This window comes from Camelina sativa, chromosome 1 (genome assembly GCF_000633955.1).
Source record: "Camelina sativa cultivar DH55 chromosome 1, Cs, whole genome shotgun sequence".
Classification (NCBI taxonomy): Eukaryota; Viridiplantae; Streptophyta; class Magnoliopsida; order Brassicales; family Brassicaceae; genus Camelina; species Camelina sativa.
The window spans coordinates 21,053,150-21,074,821 of record NC_025685.1 but is presented as its reverse complement, the minus strand read 5'-3'; the positions used below and the strand labels follow the sequence as shown (position 1 = coordinate 21,074,821).

General features: G+C 33.4%; 6 protein-coding genes and 1 pseudogene across 6 annotated transcripts; 5 read left to right on the top strand and 2 right to left on the bottom strand.

Moving 5' to 3' along the window:
* Positions 2,123-3,173, top strand: LOC104700200 (bZIP transcription factor 2; the record flags this gene model as incomplete). The annotated part of the gene is given in 1 exon segment (XM_010415677.2): positions 2,123-3,173. A coding segment is annotated over 1 exon segment (513 nt). The 3' UTR covers positions 2,929-3,173.
* LOC104700180 (peroxidase 15) lies at positions 7,031-8,465 on the top strand. The gene is made up of 4 exons (XM_010415655.2): positions 7,031-7,347; positions 7,443-7,634; positions 7,717-7,882; positions 7,993-8,465. The coding sequence occupies exons 1-4, from the start codon at positions 7,105-7,107 to the stop codon at positions 8,406-8,408; spliced, it is 1,017 nt and encodes a 338-aa protein (XP_010413957.1). The 5' UTR covers positions 7,031-7,104; the 3' UTR covers positions 8,409-8,465.
* LOC104700172 (purple acid phosphatase 5) lies at positions 11,261-13,379 on the top strand. Its single transcript, XM_010415643.1, has 7 exons — positions 11,261-11,455; positions 11,543-11,755; positions 11,854-11,965; positions 12,054-12,280; positions 12,365-12,503; positions 12,580-12,922; positions 13,015-13,379. Exons 1-7 carry the CDS (start codon positions 11,288-11,290, stop codon positions 13,199-13,201), a joined length of 1,389 nt encoding a protein of 462 aa, XP_010413945.1. The 5' UTR covers positions 11,261-11,287; the 3' UTR covers positions 13,202-13,379.
* LOC104700163 (protein SHI RELATED SEQUENCE 4-like) lies at positions 14,798-16,095 on the top strand. The gene is made up of 3 exons (XM_010415631.2): positions 14,798-14,851; positions 15,064-15,517; positions 15,865-16,095. The coding sequence occupies exons 1-3, from the start codon at positions 14,798-14,800 to the stop codon at positions 16,077-16,079; spliced, it is 723 nt and encodes a 240-aa protein (XP_010413933.2). The 3' UTR covers positions 16,080-16,095.
* LOC109128523 (putative glycine-rich cell wall structural protein 1) lies at positions 17,163-17,969 on the bottom strand. Its single transcript, XM_019235191.1, has 2 exons — positions 17,414-17,969; positions 17,163-17,359 (listed from the first exon to the last, which is right to left on the bottom strand). Exons 1-2 carry the CDS (start codon positions 17,967-17,969, stop codon positions 17,163-17,165), a joined length of 753 nt encoding a protein of 250 aa, XP_019090736.1.
* LOC104700156 (elongation factor 1-delta 2) lies at positions 18,457-20,277 on the bottom strand. The gene is made up of 7 exons (XM_010415620.2): positions 20,168-20,277; positions 19,766-19,873; positions 19,546-19,662; positions 19,341-19,434; positions 19,138-19,258; positions 18,769-19,044; positions 18,457-18,672 (listed from the first exon to the last, which is right to left on the bottom strand). Coding segments are annotated over exons 2-7 (693 nt in total). The 5' UTR covers positions 19,849-19,873; positions 20,168-20,277; the 3' UTR covers positions 18,457-18,670.
* Positions 21,238-21,672, top strand: part of LOC104710294 — a 6,553-nt pseudogene continuing 6,118 nt past the window's right edge.

The window sequence follows — 21,672 nt, the reverse complement described above, 5'->3', positions numbered from 1 at the left end:
AATTAAAAAAAATTGTTATAATGAAGTTCCAGAAGAGATGAGCTATGGACCCATGTGATTATTGTCCCCTGCCTCTGCTTAGAGGTTAAGTGTTAATCACCTTTATGTATGTATTTTTGTATATACTAATGTTTCTTTGGCCAAATAGTTAAAGTATAGTTTAATTTTAAATTGGAGCTTTGACGTTTATTAAGAGCCGCTCATTGAGAACATGGATTGTGCAATGCACGTGGTCTCGTACGGTGCAGATCTATAAAAGAGATTCCCGTCAAAGACGGTGTCGTGCATTGTAGTGTAGTTGGTGAATTAGATTAATACTTCAGCAACGGTAACTCAAATGTGTTTCAGGTGAAGTGAAACTGTTAAAGTTGTGTCAGCAGCCTTTTTACTCACTTTTATAAGTTACTAGGATTCGGGTCAGCGCACAGTGCAGACACAAAAATAAATTAAATAAACTATAAGAGGAAAGACTTAATCAAATTAATATGACGAAATATTTTAAATTGTATTTTCGATTAATAATATGGTCGAGTACTAGCTATTCCCATTTGAATAAAAAATATGTGGTATGAGTTATAATTTAATATTTTATGTTAATATCCTTGTTGTTTCAATTTAAATAGTTTATCATTTATTAAAATAAGGGTATTAAACTACACGCTTTTATTAATTTGTGTATTAATCTACCAACCAAAAATTATAGATTCAAATATATATGATTAATCATAAATTATCTTTGAGTGTTTTTTATTTTCTCTAGACATATAGGAGGTCATTTTTTATCTCTCCGCCTCCATAATTTTTTTATAGTAAGCTTCATATTTACAAATACTGTATAGATAATCAATTTTAGTTAAAAATATACATGACTTTCAACCCAAATATATATATATATATGATTAAGAAACATATCAGAGTGTTTTCCTTCAAAACTGTAGTTTAAATGGGAAGCAAGGAATACGATTACATTAAAAAAAATTCAAAAGAGAAAAACATATCTTTACTTTTGATGATAAGATGGTGCTCAACTATACAAGACGAGGTCGTTCATTTATTCTTTTATTTTAAACTGGAAGCAATATTATGGAATATGTCAAGCATCCTCGTAGCATTGATATATACCGTAAAAGATTTAATTTTACGAATATAGTATATTTATGTGTAAATTATTGTTCTGAAATTATTTTAAACTCGGATTTTAAACTTAAATATAAATGTATTGTCATATAAAATTCTTTTAATGTATTATATGAGTTATATCACTATACATATTTCAATTTTTAAAAAATTACTGTCACATTTTTTTCAACGAAAATTACTTTATTCACTTTTTTAAAATGTAAACAAATACCCAAACAAATAAAATACCGATTTAAAATATTGAAAAATCAAATTTAAAACCACTCTAAACATATTTCACAAAATGCTTTAAATAAAATTGCCCTAGATATATGCTTAATATCACTTTTGATTCACTACTAATAATGTACTCAAAACCATTGACTGAGAATTATGGTACTAACAAATATTACATTAAAGATTATACTATGTAGTTTTCTACTAATAAAGATGCAATTTTCAAGACTTTGACTGTTTTTGTCCTAATAATAATCTTGATTATCTGGTCAAGTTTAACCTACCTATTTGTCCACCGTACAACATATCATTAATCCATTACACCATTCAAAATTTAATACAGTCTTACCACTATCAAAGTACGGTATATCATTTACCAAAGAAAAAAAAAGCAACCACCTACTGACCTACACAATAAAAAAAAAAATACAATTAATAAATTGTAATAAAACGATGGGCGCGTATTCCAGCTTTCCACCATCCATTATTTCCTAAAAAACAATACACAAGTGGATGAGATACTTGAGATTTGGTTTCTATATAATCCACAACAGACCCTTCATCAAAAACCTCTTTCCCCTTCACACATCTTCTCTTCCTTATCTCCTTAACAAAATCTTTATTTATCTTCCATCTCCTCTGTTTTTTGCATCTTCTCCACAACAAAACATCTTCATTACCTCTCCTCTGTTTTAATATTTTCTTCTTTCTCTGTTCTGTCATCATCAGAACACAAAAAAACATATTCAGACCGTAAAACCATAAAAACCAAGTCTTTGATGTTCGGAAACTGATGACTCCGGTTCTCTGCGAAATCCTGCTCTCTGGGCTCACGGTTAAATCTGCTCTCCGCCGTAGAACCCATCTCGTTCAATCTTTCTCCGTCGTCTTCCTCTACTGGTTTTACAACGTTTCATGAATTGTTACAAACTCCAAATCTAAATCATAAAGTTAAAATTACATACAATATTCATTAATTTTCAGACAACGTAAAAAAAAAACCATTAAGATCTGTCCTTTGTAATTTTTGTAAGTTTTCTTGTTTTAAAAAAAATATCAATGGCGTCATCAAGCAGCACGTACCGGAGCTCTAGCTCTTCCGACGGCGGTAATAACAACCCATCTTCAGACTCCGTCGTCACCGTCGACGAGCGAAAACGTAAAAGAATGCTGTCGAACCGTGAGTCTGCACGTAGGTCAAGGATGCGTAAACAAAAACACGTTGACGATCTAACGGCTCAGATCAATCAGCTGTCGAACGACAACCGTCAGATCTTGAACAGCCTCACCGTGACATCTCAGCTTTACATGAAGATCCAAGCCGAGAACTCTGTTCTCACCGCTCAGATGTCTGAGCTTAGCACCAGGCTCCAGTCTTTGAACGAGATCGTTGATCTCGTTCAATCCAACGGTGCAGGATTTGGTGTTGACCAGATCGACGGCTGTGGTTTCGATGATCGTACGGTTGGGATTGACGGATATTACGATGATATGATGAGTGGTGTTAATCATTGGGGTGGTTCGGTTTACTCTAACCAACCCATCATGGCTAATGATATCAATATGTATTGATTAATAAAATTAATTAAGGATTAGTATCTCTTATTATTATTGTTGCCCCTCCTTTTTTGTTTTTTTTTTTAAGTTTAGCTTTTTGTTTTTTTGGGTTGGTGTGATGATGTAATTATAGTACATGCATCTTTGATTGGTTGGAAGGATAAATATCAACTTTATATATATATATATATATATATTTGGGGCATATATATGAGTTGTATACTTTGTCATGTATTGGTGTGTGTTTTGTTATAATTATATGATTGATTATGTTTATGTTATCATGATTTTGTCTTCACTTTAATTATTCCAATTGTTTTTGAGATATGGTTTGTTTATAGTATTATAATCAATATTTTTAAACAAAACTATGATTATAAACATACTAATTACTAGTAGTTGTATTTCCCTATTTCGAGAAAAACACCTATTTGGATTTGTAATTTAATAAGAAAGACAAACACACATTTAAGAGAGCTTTTTGGTTGATGGTTTTGGTTCATTTTGAGATGCAATTATAAGTATTATGTACGGTATGTTATTTGATTAGTTATTTTGGGGTTTTGTACTCTTTTTTTTTTTGGGAGTGAAAATACAATTTTCATTTCATAATAAACTTATACCTGATTTGGTACAAACGATAAAAGAGTTGTCTTTAATTTGCTAATGCATCAGCTTAACTATTAAACTTCCTAGAAATAAAGGAGAAGCTAATTTTATGAAAACAAGAGAATATAATTAGGATATCGTGAAGAATTCTAGACTTCTATCTGAGGAATCTCCGATTTGATTACTACAATCATTTGTTTAGAACTAGAATCAAGTGAAATGACATTTTTTAAAGGTTTAATTTTAACATGTAAAAAATATATGTCAAATTTTAAAAAATTAACCAGCAGTCACCAATGTCACTGTTAACTTTATTGAATAAAAAATTATATATTAAATCATCGACTTGTATTTTTGCAAGCCAAGGTAAACTTGAAAAAATTGTTATATTGATGGTTTTTTCTTTGCATAAAACATAGATGATCAAATCTTAGGGTTATCATTATTTAGAAGTCTATTAAAACCTTCCTCAGTTAAACATTTTCGCTATATAAAAGGACGACAGAAATTCATAATAATCAATTATTGTTTTTTTTATATTAAAGCACTATTCATATAAAAGGACAGTATTTCAAATGATTCAATTTTTATATTAAAGCACTATTCATATAAAAAGGACAGTATTTCAAATGATCAATGATTTTTCTTAAAAAAATTTGATGGCAGTATATGTGAAAAGTATATATTAAAGTTTATTGTACGAACGCAAAACGTTTATAAAAACATGATGGTGTGTATCTTAAAGATTTTCTTGTATTTATTACATATGTGGTCAAGAAAACATTTAGTGTCAATTTAGTTTAATTGCTTTTTCCTTGCATTTTTGATATATTGTACACTTGTATTACTATGATTGAATAATAAGGCATATGTTATCTCTTTAATCTTTTTCCCTTTTTATATCCTATTATTATAAATATATATAAAAAGTTGGTCTTGTGTGTGTCTTTACGATTTCAATCTTAACTTTATGTATGTCACAGGCATAAATATGAAAACGAAATATAAACATCATTAACAAAAATAAAATAAAAATCACTATTGGCTGTCTTAATCTTCCGATTGTATATGTGAAGCTACACACTTGTTGAAAATAATTGGCTGTATCTTCCGATTTTGTTTAATTTACAATACATATAATCCAAAAAGTGATCTCATCACTAACGATCGGCTATTGTTTTTCGTATATGTCATGACACAATTATTAGGTTTTTTTTTTTTTTTGATCAAACGAGACAATTATTAGGTATGTATGACTACGATATATGTGTGTGTTTGGACTTGGTGCGTACACATGTGATACATGAGCATCTCGTCTCATCCTATTGTTCGTCTGGATTTAAACCATCTAAAATATATAGTTCAAACTTGGAAAATATCGTGTATCTCATGAAAACAAGATAATATTTATGGAGCAAATCGAAAATTATGGTAACAAAGCAAACAAAGAAATAATTAGGGATTATATGATAAGTTGTAACTTTGAAAAAAATCCAGTGCTCAAATTAAAACTAAAATCATGCGAGTATCGGAGAAGTTTAAAATTGATAATAAAATCCAATTGTATTTTGTTAATTATTGCTTTAGCCCATATTTTACTAAGCCTAATCAGCTTTCCAGTTTCAAAATTTGGCCCATTTAGTTATAGCTGGTCCGTTTCTTAACTTAAACAAATCAGTTCGCTTCTCAATTTCAATTTACAGAATTCTAATTGAAACTTTGTTATATGTGTTTTATAAAGCACCATCAAATCTCTGAAGTTTCTCCCTCTAGTCTTAGACTGCGGAATCAGACAAATCACTTGGTGACTGGTGAGCCATTTGTTATGGAAAAATGTAGAAACCTTTATCTATATATTGGAATCAGTGTTAATTATTATCATTTTATTTTATTGAATCAGTGCTAATTAACATCAGTTTATTATTGATAGTAATTTGTATCTTTTATTTAATTGATGTTTTATTTTGTATCATTTTATAAGCGATGCTTATAACAAACTAGAAAATACAACGATTATTTATTGATGTAAATATGTAGATTTGTATCAATATTTTAAAAATGATGCAAATCAATATAGATTTGTATTAATTTATTGAATTGATGCCAAACTATTTACTGATAACATCAATTACAATGCTATATCATTTATATTTGTCTCATTTATACATAAGAGATTCAAAATAATATCACTTAGGTTTGTGATACAATTTAAGTGATTTAATTCAACTTATTTTTGTAGTGTCATCAAGAGAGTTCATGCTACTTCAAATGTTGATCAAACGATGAAACCTAAATAGTCTGACATTGTTAGTGTTTTTTCATCTATAAAATTGTTGTACTCCGTAGTAATTAATTTAAAAGAATAATAATAACACTATTATAAACATACTGTTTATCTTTCTTTTTTTCAACATACTATACTGTTTATCATTTTATATCATAAACCCATTAATTAAACTGTCTTTTTTTCTTATGCTTCTAGACATGGCTCTGCATAGCAAACATATAACTTAAGGATTCTATTTTGGGCTTTTGTGTTCTTGATCATTGATTAGTTTCTAGAAAGAGACCATGTCAAGAGTCAAGAAACTAAGTGCAAGTAGGACTCGCAACACGCTTTTGAAATGCTCGTAGTTATTTTATTCACCCTTTAGATTTGCTTTTTACCTGCATATCCATGTTCTATGATAGAAGACAAAACCCCTTTTGCATTTTTTTATTGTTTATAAGTCAACAAACAAATGAAATTTTGAGGGATATTATTAGTTGTTATCGCATTTTTGTCAAAAGAGCAGTTAGAAACTGTTCCTACTCTTTGTCTCTTTTTCTTAAAAAAACCTTCACAAACATTGCTAGACTATTATTTAATCACGACCAAGTAAAACTATACAATGCATTTCTTACAGCTAGGTTTAAATCTTAAGTGTCAATCCTGGTCTTGTGTGTTATTTTCTATCTAATGGAATGATAACACATCTTTGATAAAAAAAAAAAAAGTGTCAAAAACTACAAAACGCGTTTAATATTTGCCGCGTGCGTTGTGACCGAATCACACCTTGTATATAATTTTATTTAACTTAGGTGAATCAACTAAATATTAGATCAACCTAATTTTGTCACAAATTTCATCTTAACATTTTAATCTCATCACTTTTCACTTTTGGTTCTATTTTGGCTCTATCAAATTAAACTGAGTTTAAACTTTATACAAACCTTAATAACTAACAAATTATTATAATAACCAAAATGGAGGTGAATTAGTCAAACAACTCATGCAAGTTTGGGACATTTGGATACCGAACCGAAGATTTTGTATAGTCTCTTTGAATTCACACCATTTTTTAAAAATGTACGTATTGTCATATTTTTTCATTTATTTATCTTAATTAATGGGCTCCATTCAAGGTACCAACTCTATTGCCTTTGCTTTTTCCTCTCCATGACGCCAAAATCCACGAACTCTCTCTCGCCTTAGTCGCCTATATATACTTTCGATTCTTCTTCTCCTCTTCCATATCTCTTACCATCACAAAGTCATCTGTCTCCTTTCTTCTTTCTTGATATAGCTAACCGAAACTGACAATGGCAAGAATCGGAAGCTTTCTCGTTCTTCTATATCTTACTTACGCTTTTACTCTCTGCATCTGCCACGACGACGAGAGTAACTATGGCCGTGAGAGAGGGAATCTCTTCCCAGGTTTCTACCGCAGCTCGTGCCCTAGAGCCGAGGAAATTGTGAGGTCAGTTGTAGCCAACGCTGTTGCAAGGGAGACTCGTATGGCTGCTTCCCTCATGAGGCTCCATTTCCATGATTGTTTCGTTCAGGTATTGAAGAGTTCTTTTTAAGTAACTTTCTCAAAAAGTTAACGACTAATGTTTGAGACTAATCTTCTCTAATTTAATCTGTTTATTCTGTGTAGGGTTGTGATGGATCGTTGCTTTTAGACACAAGTGGGAGTATAGTTACTGAGAAGAACTCAAACCCTAACAGCAGATCGGCCCGCGGGTTTGAAGTTGTTGACGAGATCAAAGCTGCACTGGAGAGTGAATGCCCTAACACTGTTTCTTGTGCTGACGCCTTAACTCTAGCTGCTAGAGACTCCTCTGTTCTTGTAAGCCACTTTATTTTCTGCCTCTGTCTCTATTCCTTTTTCAAAATTTTCGAGATCTGATTTGGTTTGGTTTTGTGTGTAGACTGGTGGACCAAGCTGGATGGTTCCTTTGGGAAGAAGAGATTCGACAAGTGCAAGTTTGAGTGGATCAAACAACAACATCCCTGCACCTAACAACACTTTCAACATAATTGTCTCGAGATTTAACAATCAAGGTCTTGACCTCACCGACGTTGTTGCTCTCTCCGGTAAGCTTACTTCACACACAAGACAAAATTTTACTTTTTTGGATTTACTTCAGGCTAACGTTAAACCTTCAAAGACAATTTAATCATAACCTTACCCACATTTTGTTCAGGGAGCCACACCATTGGATTCTCAAGATGCACTAGTTTCAGACAAAGACTTTACAACCAATCTGGAAACGGAAGTCCCGACACAACCTTAGAGCAATCCTATGCTGCCAACTTGCGTCAAAGGTGCCCGAGATCCGGTGGGGATCAAATCCTGTCGGAGCTTGACATCAACAGTGCCGGGAGGTTTGATAACAGCTACTTCAAGAACTTGATCGAGAACATGGGACTGTTGAATTCCGACCAAGTCTTGTTCTCTAGCAATGAACAATCGAGAGAGCTCGTGAAGAAGTATGCAGAGGATCAAGAAGAGTTCTTTGAGCAGTTCGCTGAATCGATGGTCAAGATGGGGAACATCTCTCCCTTGACAGGTTCGAGTGGTGAGATCAGGAAGAACTGCAGGAAAATTAATAACTCTTGATTTTGTAGTATTGAATGGGCATAATGGAAATGAGAGGAAAGATATGTTTGTGTTTTTTTTTTTTTTTGTATGAGTTTGCATGTCTAAGAATTTGTATTTGTATTTTGTGAGTTTAAATTATTTAATTTCTATAATTAAAAGGTTATTTATATAATCATGTTGTTAAAGGCCAAATGGATCATGATTATACAATGCTCTAAATAGGGCTATTAATTAGACTAGCGCAAAATGGTCATGAAAGTAGAATATATAGAAATATAATTATATACAAAATATAATTAAATAAAATCTTTAACAATAATCTTGAGAAGTTGAGTGTTTAGTTAGTTATAGTATGTGATGTTCAAGTTCATTCTACTTAGCATTAGTATATGCTGTTGAAGGTCATTCTACTTCTCATAATTATTTAGTTTTGAAAGAAATTGATCGAACCGCTTCTTATTTCTTTTTCTTGTTCGAATAATTTTAAAATTATGATAGATTAAAAGAAAGATTTGTATTTGCCAATTATTATTAAGTAAACAAAATATCGAATTGTTTTTTTGCCATGACACTACACATAATTTTTGTATTAAATTAGTCAATTATCCTATACATTTTATGCGCTTTTATTCAATTTTTTTTTTATATAACCAAAGACGATTAAATATTTAGATTTTACGATTATCGTGCAATCTTTTTTTCTACTTCTCAATTCTTTAGAACCATAGGGTAATCATTGTGTTCTTTAACCAATTTACAAGCTTAATTCACAATTCTTTCCGTTATTGCAGTCTTTTCAATGGAAATGAACACATTTTTTGAATTTCCTAACTATTATTTGTTTTGATTTTGATTTAAATATATACTTCGTGGATTTCATCGACTCAACTTAGTTTGTTTATAACTTATTCTAAAAATAGATGATAAATATAAGGAAAATTACCTATAATAATACATAAAGTAGCCAAATTACTATAATAATATGTTTCAAATCCCTCTTACTAAAACACTACCAACAAGTTTATAAATATAAATGTTGATTATTTTGAAGCGTAGGTAAATTCTTATGTGGTTAATGATTTCATATAAATAAGATTTGAAACATCTTTATGGTATATTCGATTTAAGAAATTTCACCTTAATTTTATTGTTATAGAGAATTAAACGTTTTATAATTTCGTTGATCTCTCATTCAAGAGTTCATACATTTTTAATTATTTGTATATAAACTAGGCTGATAAAAAAAATTGATTTTATTAAGTCTATTAAGATTTGCTCTATCTAAAATCAAATTGCTAGATTTCTATAATCACGTAGCCAATGGAATAGACTAGTGCAGTAGTGCCATTAGATATTGGCCGAACATTTCTTAACTCATTTTTTTTTCTACTAATTTTTTGAAAAATTGTTGAGAAAAACATCGTAACTGAATAAATTTTTAGAATATTTTATGATTCTTTTTCCTAGTGACAACTGACAAATAGTTATTATTCAGAATTCTCCTAGAGACCACCAAGGTGACCGGCAGAAACAAAAGGAGTAAAAAATCTTTAGCATAATTGTAAGAATATTTTCTAAACTATGGAACAAAATCTTTAAGAATTTAAGTGGAATATACCTAGCATTCTTTTTTTCTCTATACTGTATAAAAATTTCGATCACATCATAACAAAATCATTTACAAAGCAAGACACTATTAGATTTCTCTAAACACAAAATCAAAATGAAGTTAAACTGACACACCTTGTATATAATGTTATTTATATAGTATATCTAGCTAGAAGAATCAGCTCTACATTAGATTAACGTAAATTTGTCACAAATTTCATCTTAACATTTTAATCTCATCACTTTTAACTTTCGGTTCTAATTTGGCTCTATCAAACTTAAATTGAGTTAATTTAAACTTTATACAAATCTTAATAACAAACAAACTATTATAATAACCAAAATGGAGTGAATTAGTCAAACAACTCATGCAAGTTTGGGACATTTGGATACCAAACCCAAGATTCTGTATAGTCTCTTTGAATTCAAACCATTTTTTTAAAAATTTACGTATTGTCAATGTTTTTCGTTTATTTATCTTAATTAATGGACTACAATCAAGGTACCATACAAAAAAATTACCAATATTATGATAAATATAAAGTTTAAGCTTAATTTGATATTTTAATAAATATGATAAATATTGAACATACAAAAAAAATTTACTAAAAGTAATTAAAAAAAAGTTTTAAAATATTTATATGAGATGACAGTTTAAATGTAATGAATATGATAAATTATAATATTTAATACAGATAACGGGTTCATATTATATTATGTGATTATTTAAAAACTCATAAAACATATCAAAATATTATTTTAACATATAGAAATATTCAAAAAATTGTATAAATAAATTTTAATTCGTGCTATATATAGCACATGTTTGGCAAGGGATTAGACTAGTGCCATGGGCCGAACATTTCTTTATAACTCTTTTATTTTTTAATTAATTTTTTGATGGATTAAAATTAAAATAGATATTTTCAGTTAATATATATGTCTAATTTTGGGAAAACATCGTAACTTGAATAAATTATATTTTGTAATTTGTAAATAGATTTGTTGTTATTTTTTACAAATAATAATTATTCTTTCACTCAAATCAGCCTGATCTCGTATTCAAATATATTTAGAATAATTCCAAGAATATTATATCTTCTTTTTTTTTTTGAAACATTTCTAAAAATATTTTATAAACAAACTTCCGTTGGAATAAAATTTTTAACAGGAATTTAACTAGAATATACCTTGCATTCTTGTTTCTCTATATAAACAATTCTAAGAACATCACAACAACATCATTTACAAAGCTAGTCACTATTAAATTTCTTTAACTCAAAATCAAAATGAAGTTAAATCGTTTAACACTCTTTTGCTATGCGGTCTTGTTGCTAAGTATCTTTGCCGTGAGCCACGCCGGAGTCACCAGTAGCTATGTCAGAGTATCTGAACCATCCGAAGAAATGCCACTCGAAACCTTTCCTCCTCCCGCCGGTTTGAACGCTCCAGAACAAGTTAATCTCAATTTCTCTTTATAAAATCACTTTGCACATTTTCTATCTCTGGTACTTAATTAGCGTTCACTCTTGCTCCTTTCTCAGGTTCACATAACACAAGGAGATCACTCTGGCCGAGGTATGATTATCTCGTGGGTAACTCCTTTAAACGTGGACGATGGTTCTAATATCGTTAGATATTGGAACGCTGATACTGATGGTAGTGAAAAGATGAGTGCTGTAGCGTCAACGTCTACCTATAGATACTACGACTACACATCTGGTTATCTTCACCACGCCACCATTAAAGGGCTTGAGGTTTGTACATTTACTTGGCCTTGTCCTCCAAGTTATCAATCTAGTTAAAATAGGGTTCTTAAATATACTAACTATTTTGTGTGTTTGTGTGTGTGCAGTATGATACTAAGTATTTCTACGAGCTTGGAACTGGTCGCTCCATTAGACAATTCAACTTCATGACTCCACCAAAAGTTGGTCCAGATGTTGCTTACACATTCGGTGTCATAGGTAACCCATATATAGATTCACACTTTCAAAAACGAATTTTGAGGTTTTGTATCTAACTTCGTTAATCTTAACTATTTTACATTTATAGGTGATCTTGGACAAACCTATGCCTCCAATCAGACATTGTACAATTACATGTCGAACCCAAAAGGCCAAGCGGTGCTTTTTGCCGGAGACTTGTCTTACGCTGATGATCATCCTAACCACGACCAAAGAAAATGGGATTCATACGGCCGGTTTGTGGAACCAAGCGCCGCGTACCAGCCTTGGATCTGGGCCGCAGGGAACCACGAGATTGATTACGCCCAGAGTTTAGTAAGTTCCTATCTATTTATATTTTTCCATAATTAAAGAACACACATTTTTAGTTTTAGAGTTAAAACATTGAATTGCACGCAGGGCGAGACACAACCCTTCAAGCCGTACATGAACCGCTACCATGTTCCCTACAGAGCCTCACAGAGTACTTCTCCGCTTTGGTACTCCATCAAACGAGCCTCCGCTTACATCATCGTACTCTCCTCATACTCAGCCTATGGTACGATCTAAGACTAGAACTCTACTACATTTTGATCTATATCAGATTAATGTTAATGTTTTCGTGTGTACTATAGACAAGTACACTCCTCAGAACTCGTGGCTCCAGGATGAGCTCAAGAAAGTTAACCGATCAGAGACTCCCTGGTTGATTGTTCTTGTTCATGCGCCGTGGTACAATAGCAACAATTATCACTACATGGAAGGTGAGAGCATGAGAGTTACGTTCGAGCCATGGTTCGTCGAAAACAAAGTCGATATCGTCTTTGCTGGTCATGTCCATGCCTACGAGCGGTCAGAGCGTGTCTCCAACATTAAGTACAATATTACTGATGGAATGAGTACTCCGGTGAAAGATCAATCTGCACCCGTTTACATCACCATTGGAGATGGAGGCAACATAGAAGGAATTGCTAACAGGTTTCTCTTTATATAATATTGTATATATAGTGACCTTGATTAAAGCTTTTGTATCTTTCTTGTTTGATTAAGATGCTCTATTTTTCATGCAGTTACACGGAGCCGCAACCAAGTTATTCTGCCTTTAGGGAGGCCAGTTTCGGACACGCCATGCTTGAGATAAAGAACAGGACTCATGCCCATTACACTTGGCATAGGAACAAAGATGACGAGCCTATTATTGCCGATGCTATTTGGTTGAAGAACAGATACTACTTGCCGGAGGAGGAGACAACTTAGGGTTGGTTTATGTTCTTTCATGAATAAGACTAGTTAATGTTTTAGTGTTCTTTGAACATTGGTAGGTTTTGCTTAGTTTTCCTTTTTAAGTTTTGTTGAGATTCTAATGGATTTGATTTAGCCAAAGAATGAAAATCATTTCTGTTTTAAGAATTCCACTATCCTATCCTATACATCATTTCACTACAATATTTCAGTTATAATTGAATAAATAACTTTTTAAAAAATCTTATTAAGGAGATTCCAAATAACCTATTAAGAACAGTTCTGATATTTTTGTTCAAAATGCATCTGAAAATCAAAGTGGATAACACTTTAGTTCGGTCATACATACATAGATTACAGAAGTTCGTTGGAGATCTCCTGATATCCCTCTAGGTTTCAGAATTTAGAAAAAAAAATAAAGATTAATTACAAAAATACATAAATATATCAAGAATATAATAAGAAAAACAAAAAGACTCGAGAATCGATCAACAAATTTGAGAACGAAATTGATATCTTCTCGGGCGTTATCCTTCTCTGATCACTCCATTCTGTTTTTTGTTTATACACACAAATTATTAATTTCCACAGTTTGTGTTTGATTAACTAACACACAACAAAATATATTTTTCAATTAAGATGAGTTATATTTAAAACAGTTTTGAATTTTTTTTGCAGGACTATTCCAATTTCCTCGCTCAAACAGTTTTTCTTTTTATCGTGGGTTAAATTTAAATTTAAAACAGTTCAACTCAAAAACTAGATGAAACGAAAAATGAATGATGAAGAATATTTCGTCCATATTTTCATAAAGCAGTTAGAGATATTAAAAACAATTTGAATACATCTTCCACTAAAAAGTTAACAGTTTGAAGTTACATATTATGATTTTTTCTTTATCATATTTAACCGACAACGATTAAAGTTATCAATAGCATAACGTAGGTGGCGCTTTGTTCCCTTGAATAGCCACACTACATTTTTTTTTTTTTTTGTCACAACGCCACACTACATATAGTATTATACAAATTAGAGTAACATGCTTCTTTTATTTCTCCGTACGTCCCCTATTAATTTAAAATGGTTGTGCATATAGGATTTGAGTTTACTATGTACACTTTTTTTAACCGCAACAGTAAGAGATTAATTGCTTATGCTACAACACTTACAAACAAATAATTACCAAAAATGTGAAAATTGACCAATATCGGGGACTGGTAGAAAGTAAAAAAAGTAAAACCAACATAAATATTTCTTCGCCTGTTTTGTAAAATTTGCATTGTATAGAGTAAATTTTTTATTTTGAAGCTTCAGATTCTAAAATTTAAATAGTTTTTGTCTTATCATTAAAATTTAAGCGCAATGAAATTTTCGAATGTAAATGATTGCATGTGCTTGCACATATGTCGTATGGAATTTAAAACAAAAGAAACCTAAATTTTCGACAAGTTGTGAACTATTTGTCGTAAGAAATCGAAGATTACCTTAACTAAAATCTTTATGCGAATATAATTTAATCAGCAGAGCATAGGATGATGTACATTAATATATGACCTTGGGACACAACCCATGTGCGATTTCTCCGGTTAAATCACTGCCACATGGCATGCTATGGTCCGTGAGACGAGTACTAGTAATGAACCGAGAGAAAGAGATAAAGATGAGGTAGAGATAAAGGGAGAAATTAATGTCCTTTTATTGATTTCGTTTGCGCAACAGCTATGAAAACACACAATATGATCGGAGAGGATTTGAGCTAGGTTTTAAGAAGACCATTCAAAGAAGACAAAAAGGCGACGTGGCCGGAGTTATCAAAAGCTCAAGACTTCATGGTAACTAGGGTTTGTGAATTATGGATATTGTAAACTCTAGATTAGGGTTTAGAGGAGGAGCTAGCTAGGTCAAAGTTTAAAATGGCTGGGATAGGGTCATCAAGAAACAACGAAGAAGACAATCAACAAAAGGCAAACTGGGTTTGGTACAGAAACACAAATAACCCAAGCACGAGCCACCACACCAATCAGATATGGCAGCAACCAAGCCTCGATCTATATCCGGGTCAGATCAACGTCTGTGATTTGACCACGTCATCAAGATCCCTAACCATAAGCTGTCAAGACTGTGGAAACCAAGCCAAGAAAGGGTGCACGCACGGGAGGTGTAGAACTTGCTGCAAGAGCCACGGGCTCGACTGTCCCACTCACGTGAGGAGCACTTGGATCCCCATCGCCAAACGCCGGGAACGGCAGCAGCAGATACAGACGCCAACCTCCAATCCAATCACCGGTGGAGACCGAGTTGAGAACATCCCGAATACTTTAAACTCATCAGGTTTGTTTTCAGTTTTGCATTGTTGTTTCATATTGATATATATATATATTTTGTGGTTTCTTTTTAGTAATTAAAAATATGAAATTTTACCTTTATGTTTATAAGACAATAATGCATCACTTTTTCTTTGATCAAATATCATTGTAGATATTGCACGTATAGTCCAAGAAATTAAATACAGAAATTCTATTTCAAAATGATGAAAAATGTTTATTTGATGTAAAAAGTAAAATTAAGGTTTGTGTTTGGGACAATCAAAACATTGTGCTCTTGTTAGGATTTGATATATGTTTTGTCGTGAAGTGTTAGCACTAGCCACTAAATGGTGTGTAATTTGCTTGGGTTAGAGATGGGAGATGCAACATTTCCAGATGAAGTGACATCGGATGCACTTTTCCGGTGCGTTAGAATGAGTGGTACCGATGATGGAGATTGCGAATATGCATATCAGACGACGGTAGGCATAGCTGGTCATCAGTTCAAGGGCATTCTGTATAATCAAGGCCCGGATAAAACGATTACGCCTGGTACACAATTCTATGAAAACCCACCAAGATCTTAATTGTAACATCTACTTTTCAAACTCCTTTAATTTTTTTTTTTGGGTATGCAATGTATTTGTTTTGAAAGAGATCTATATGACTATTATTCAAGATTATCTAAAACTCAATACGTAAAAAATGGAGTAACATGGATACATGACTATTAGATAAGAAGAGTTTCTTGTACATATTCGTAGTAAATATTCCTGCAAATAAGAATGTCAACTGTGCAACCATAGTAACAGTTTTGTGAAGAACAAAATATATAATTTGTTTTTTCATATAGATAAATTAAATATGAAAAAGACTACTCATGACACGTGATTTTTGTTAGTTGTGTAACGTGCCTATGCATGATTAGGGATCGTCTATAGCAGTAAATTCCAATAAATGAGTTTGATGATGGTTATTGGCTACTCTGGCATCCCTGTACGGATGTATAATGTATTAGTATTTAGTCTAGCCCTTGAGTCGTTCGAAGCTGTCGAAGCGCAAGTTTTATACCATTTGAAATGCATATTTCAAAAAGCTACCGAGACATATTACGTAGACCAACATTGAAAACCTAAACATTGACGGAATCTTTTTGTTTCACCACTGAGAGTATAAAACATATGTTTATAGAATTTTGTATGGGTAGAGTTTTAGATCTAAGACAAGCCACAAAACTACTCGATCCCCATCTTGTTTACTACTAGTTACAGGACTCTTTAATAATTGGGGATTCACAGCTTAGTTTAAAAAAAAAAAAAAAAATCCTATTTTTTTATTAAATTTATCCACCCACTTTCCAACTTCTCTGTACTTAAACACAACTCCAACCTAAAACGTTACGATCATCTCTTTTTCCAAAAAAAGAAAGAAAACGTTACGATCATCTCCACTCCACTTTTTGGCCTACACATTTTGTTTACATATCAACCAATTATATAGATTTCCAAATTTGAAGTTATTTCATTACCTTTTTCTTTCTTAAAATGGAAACTATTTTTCTTGAATACTCTCAATCGTAAGCATCTCATAAAAAGAATCCATAATAAAAACAAACATAACCATGCATGGCAGTCGTAAATAAATGTAAAACAGTCTTTAAATGTGTTTGATTAATGTTGACCTTTCGTTGACTTTTTATCACAACCGCGAAACCAACAACCACCGCCGTTTCCGGGACCCCATACTCTGTTGCTATCTCCTCCCCACCCCCATCCTCCTCCGCCTCCTCCTCCATATCCACCGCCCCATCCACGGCCATATCCATATCCATCTCCTACGCCTCCCCCACCGCCTCCTCCACCGCCACCTCCTCCACCACCGCCACCAGGTCCACCACCACCACCGCCGCCGCCACCTCCACCTCCACCACCTCCAGTTCCAGGGCTAGGTTCACCTCCTATACCTATACCAATACCAATACCGACACCGTCACCATTAACATCACCACCACCGTTGTTCCTATCATCTCTTTTCTTCTTTTTATGGTCATTGCAATCTTCTTTTCCACCATTGTCACCTTGTCCTTTCCCATCTCCTTTGCCATTTTCTCTTCCCCGGCCTCTTCCTCCTCCTTCACGACCGCCTCTTCCACCATCACCCGGACTTCCTCCTGTTCCATTACAACCTCTACAGCTTCCATCTTCACCTCTACAATCTCCACAGTCTCTTTCTCTTCCTCCGCAGTTTACGCAACCTCCTTCTTCTACGTTACCTTCTTGCACTCTTCGCGCTTTGTTATGTCCACTTTCAAACGTCATGTTGGGACCCAAAACGGTAGACTGATCACTACTATTAAAGAATCTCTTAGAGGGTCCATATCTCAACCCGTGAACAGAGCTTGAGCTAAGTAGCAACAACACCGCACCAGACACTAACAAGAACACCACAAAGCTTATGATTCTGACCAATATCTCCATCGAGATTTTTCTCTATTATAAGGTCCTCTCGATTACCCTCCTTTTATAGTCTTCTAGACCCAATTCAAGACCACATAATAATCAAATTTGAGCTTACCACATGAACATGCATTACCCATATGACCAACCTACCATCATTTTTTGTTTTTTTTCAATTTCTGGCAACTAAAGACTACAAAAAGGAGATGAGGCTGTAGAAAAGTAAGAAATATTGCGTCACGCCCAAGGACCTTGTTCTCGACTCATATTCTCATACCAAAACTCTGATTATTATAAAATTTTCGTAATCTTATTCTTCTTAGCCAACACCAATATCATGCGTACTTCTACAAAATTTTGTATATACGTACTTCAACAAATTTGGATGGTTTCTTGCTTCACATATTTTGTGATACTACAATTTTTTTTTTTTAAAAGAAGAGAAATCAAACCACTTCTCCAAATTAGTCATGTAGAATTCACGCTATCTGGAACGATAGTTTCAAACTTAATTAAGATTCTCGTATATTTAAGACATGTTGGAAACTTTGAGCCAATACTGAATTGTCTTCACAAAACTATCAATATCAAAATGAATCAGAGATAGCAAAGCCTTTCCACATAGTAGAATCAAAACAGATTACAGAAACTTTGAAAACTGGATATAGAAGAAGAGGACAACAACAACATCAACAGGCCATCCTTCAAGTATTTCTCCATCCTCCTGCATCATGGTTCAATACAATATCCACAGTTAGTGACACAACGCATTATCTTATCAAAAGATTTAAGTAGCTAAGAGAAGATTCATGAAACTTACATATCTTGTTGAAGGCAACAATGTCACAGCTCTGGACATATTCATTGATAGGTTCAACAGTGAGTTGCTCTTCGATCATGGTGTCGATAGACACAAGGTCATCAACAATGGTGCACATGATCTGCAACTTCTTGATACCGTAACCAACTGGGACAAGCTTTGATGCTCCCCAAAACAATCCTTCCATCTGAATGGATCTTACAGCTTCCTCTAGCTTCTTCATGTCAGTCTCATCATCCCACGGCTTGATATCAATCAACACTGATGACTTTCCAGCTAACAGAAGTTAAGAAAAAAAGCAGATGAGAAACCCAATACATCTCCATATCGTTAAAACTACAGAATGTAAGACACAAAACAAATACCTACATTCCTTCTTCTTTGTAGATGCCTTCACAGAAGCTGCCCTCTCTTCAGCAGCTTTCTTCTCCTCTTCTGTCTCCTCCCCGAAAAGGTCAACATCATCATCATCTTCTTCCTCAGCAGCAGCCTAGAATTACACATATACATATGAATCTCCCTGATATACAAAGAGAACATTATGAGATCCCATAGAAAGAATCAAGATTTACCTTAGACTCAGCTGCAGGGGGGGTAGCAACGGCCTCTTCTGTGATAGGTGATTGTCCCTCAACAACAACACCACTTCCTTCAGCAGAGACACCACTGTAAATAGAGACAATTTATAAGACAATAACATTAGAACAAGCAAAAACTATTGATCCCTATATAAACTGGTAATTGGTAAACAATAAAAGGCAAGGCAATGGAGCTTACGAGATCCTCAAGAGGGCATCGATGTGGTGGAACCAACGAGATACATTGACATACTCTGAAGTTGGGGGCTTTGAAAGAGCTGTAAAGACAGTGATATCATCCTTTGAAGCTTGGTACCTATAAACATACACACACAGAGGAAACCAATTAGGATCTGTACAAAGCTTATGGTGCTCTGCTCAATTTTAATAAGCCAAAAAAGGGGAAAACAAATTCTAACCCAGTGATGTAACTGCGAGTAAGAAGATGCTCATCGAGCTTCTTCAATCCAGCGTCAGAGCTAAGGTTGGGGAAGGCCACCATTGTTTCTAAAGCTCGAAACTTTTAACTGATACAAAGCAGAGAGATCAGATCAGATCAAAATCAGCTAAAAAACCCCAAACGAGGCATAAAAAACGAAACTTTATCTTGCTAAAAACCAGATCAAAACAATCGAAAACACAAAGGATCGAATTCACATAAACATTGACAAGGACGCTGCTGCTAATCAAATAGATTTAGTTATATAAACATGGAAGATTGGATTTCTAATCAAAAACTGTTACGAGTTCTATATCAAAGGTGTATGCTTTGAGGTCGAAACAAACCCTAATGGGAGGAGAAAGAACAAGTTGAAACAAACCTGTAGTGTGTAGCAAAGAGGAGAGCCGACTTGAAGAGGAAAACAGGAAAAGCGAGAGATGCAGAGGAAGATAAGAATGGCGTAGGTGTTGATAATAATATGTAACCCTCTCTAGATTTTTGTGTTATGGGCCGCAGTTGGGCCTAATTCCTTTTTATGTGTTTAGTTCTCGATCCATTCCGATTTAGTGGTTAGCTTTTTCCTTTTGTGTGGTGCGACACCGAATTGGAAAAAATACAAAAGAACGATTTGGGCAGATAAAGCAGTATAAATATGGTTAGTGCAAAATAAAAGTTAAATGTATGCTTCCTTTTTTCCCTATCAAGTGTCAAATTTATTGTTCTTGAAACACTAAATTGAGAAATGTATGATACTGGAATGAAACTATTAACAAAAATGTATGCTCACTAGATGTACTTGGTTGTCCAACAACAAATTATCATAGGAACGTCGAAGAAAGGGGCCCAAATCATGCCAAAAAAGTTGGTCTCAAATAGAAAATACTCAACTAACATTTAGTTGATTTATAGAGCTTGTACTTTCATGTACGCACGCCCTTAAATTACTTTATCAAAATGTGCCCCTCTATTTTATTTTGGTTATGATCATCGCATGCAATTTCTTAACGATGAGTTGGATTACAATATTAGAAAACGAGGATCCTTCCTAGTTTGTTAGGTTACTGTTACATTTATTTTCAATATTGTGCGTTTCTCCAAAACGGTATACAAGTAAATAACCGAAACTCAGAAGTAAAAATTAAAATGTTTTCACTCGTAAGGTCATCGTATTTGATAAAAATTATTATGTCTAACGATGGACCAATAATCTATATACATAATCTAGTGCAACATTATTGTACATATCCAACGAAAAAGTTCTTCATTTTGTAAAAGTCAAGTCGTTATTTTATTAAGAAAAGTCCACTCTTCGAAGTTTATTTATTTATTTTTGTAAATGTCATATATAAAAACAACAATCGATAGATAAGGCCCCAGTTTATCACTATAAAAACTAGCCTTAGCCTATAATATCACATCACCTCAAAAATTAAGTGAAAAAAACTAACAATGGAGTCCTTATTATCACAAACACAAGTACTATATCCCACAACGATGGCTCTTCTCACCGTCTCTCTTCTCGTCCTAGTTTACCTCATCCCGCGATGGTGTAAACCGCTCTACCCTCCCGGTCCGAAAGGTCTTCCCATAATTGGAAACATGCTCATGATGGACCAACTTTCACACCATGGTCTAGCCAAGCTGGCCGAAACATACGGGGGCTTGTTCCACCTAAGAATGGGATTTCGTCACGTGTTTGCCATCACATCACCTGACCTGGCCCGACAAGTTCTTCAAGTCCAAGACATCAGCTTCTCAAATCGGCCTGTGACAATAGCCATAAATTACTTAACTTACGACTTAGCTGACATGGCTTTTGCTCCTTACGGACCTTTTTGGAGACAAATGAGGAAAGTATGCGTCATGAAGGTGTTTAGCCGTAGA

Excerpts from the sequence above, each read along its gene's own strand:
- LOC104700180 (XM_010415655.2), top strand. The coding sequence starts at position 7,105 with ATGGCAAGAATCGGAAGCTTTCTCGTTCTTCTATATCTTACTTACGCT. Across the intron at positions 7,635-7,716 it reads CTAGAGACTCCTCTGTTCTT|ACTGGTGGACCAAGCTGGAT; the intron begins GTAAGCCACTTT and ends TTTTGTGTGTAG. Across the intron at positions 7,883-7,992 it reads CGACGTTGTTGCTCTCTCCG|GGAGCCACACCATTGGATTC; the intron begins GTAAGCTTACTT and ends CATTTTGTTCAG.
- LOC104700172 (XM_010415643.1), top strand. The coding sequence starts at position 11,288 with ATGAAGTTAAATCGTTTAACACTCTTTTGCTATGCGGTCTTGTTGCTA. Across the intron at positions 11,966-12,053 it reads TTACACATTCGGTGTCATAG|GTGATCTTGGACAAACCTAT; the intron begins GTAACCCATATA and ends TTACATTTATAG. Across the intron at positions 12,923-13,014 it reads ATAGAAGGAATTGCTAACAG|TTACACGGAGCCGCAACCAA; the intron begins GTTTCTCTTTAT and ends TTTTTCATGCAG.
- LOC104700163 (XM_010415631.2), top strand. The coding sequence starts at position 14,798 with ATGGTCCGTGAGACGAGTACTAGTAATGAACCGAGAGAAAGAGATAAA. Across the intron at positions 14,852-15,063 it reads GAGAAAGAGATAAAGATGAG|GGTTTAGAGGAGGAGCTAGC; the intron begins GTAGAGATAAAG and ends ACTCTAGATTAG. Across the intron at positions 15,518-15,864 it reads GAATACTTTAAACTCATCAG|AGATGGGAGATGCAACATTT; the intron begins GTTTGTTTTCAG and ends TGCTTGGGTTAG.
- LOC109128523 (XM_019235191.1), bottom strand. The coding sequence starts at position 17,969 with ATGGAGATATTGGTCAGAATCATAAGCTTTGTGGTGTTCTTGTTAGTG. Across the intron at positions 17,360-17,413 it reads TGGAACTGGAGGTGGTGGAG|GTGGCGGTGGAGGAGGCGGT; the intron begins GTGGAGGTGGCG and ends GTGGTGGAGGAG.
- LOC104700156 (XM_010415620.2), bottom strand. The coding sequence starts at position 19,848 with ATGGTGGCCTTCCCCAACCTTAGCTCTGACGCTGGATTGAAGAAGCTC. Across the intron at positions 19,259-19,340 it reads CCCCTGCAGCTGAGTCTAAG|GCTGCTGCTGAGGAAGAAGA; the intron begins GTAAATCTTGAT and ends GTGTAATTCTAG. Across the intron at positions 19,045-19,137 it reads ATCTACAAAGAAGAAGGAAT|CTGGAAAGTCATCAGTGTTG; the intron begins GTAGGTATTTGT and ends AACTTCTGTTAG.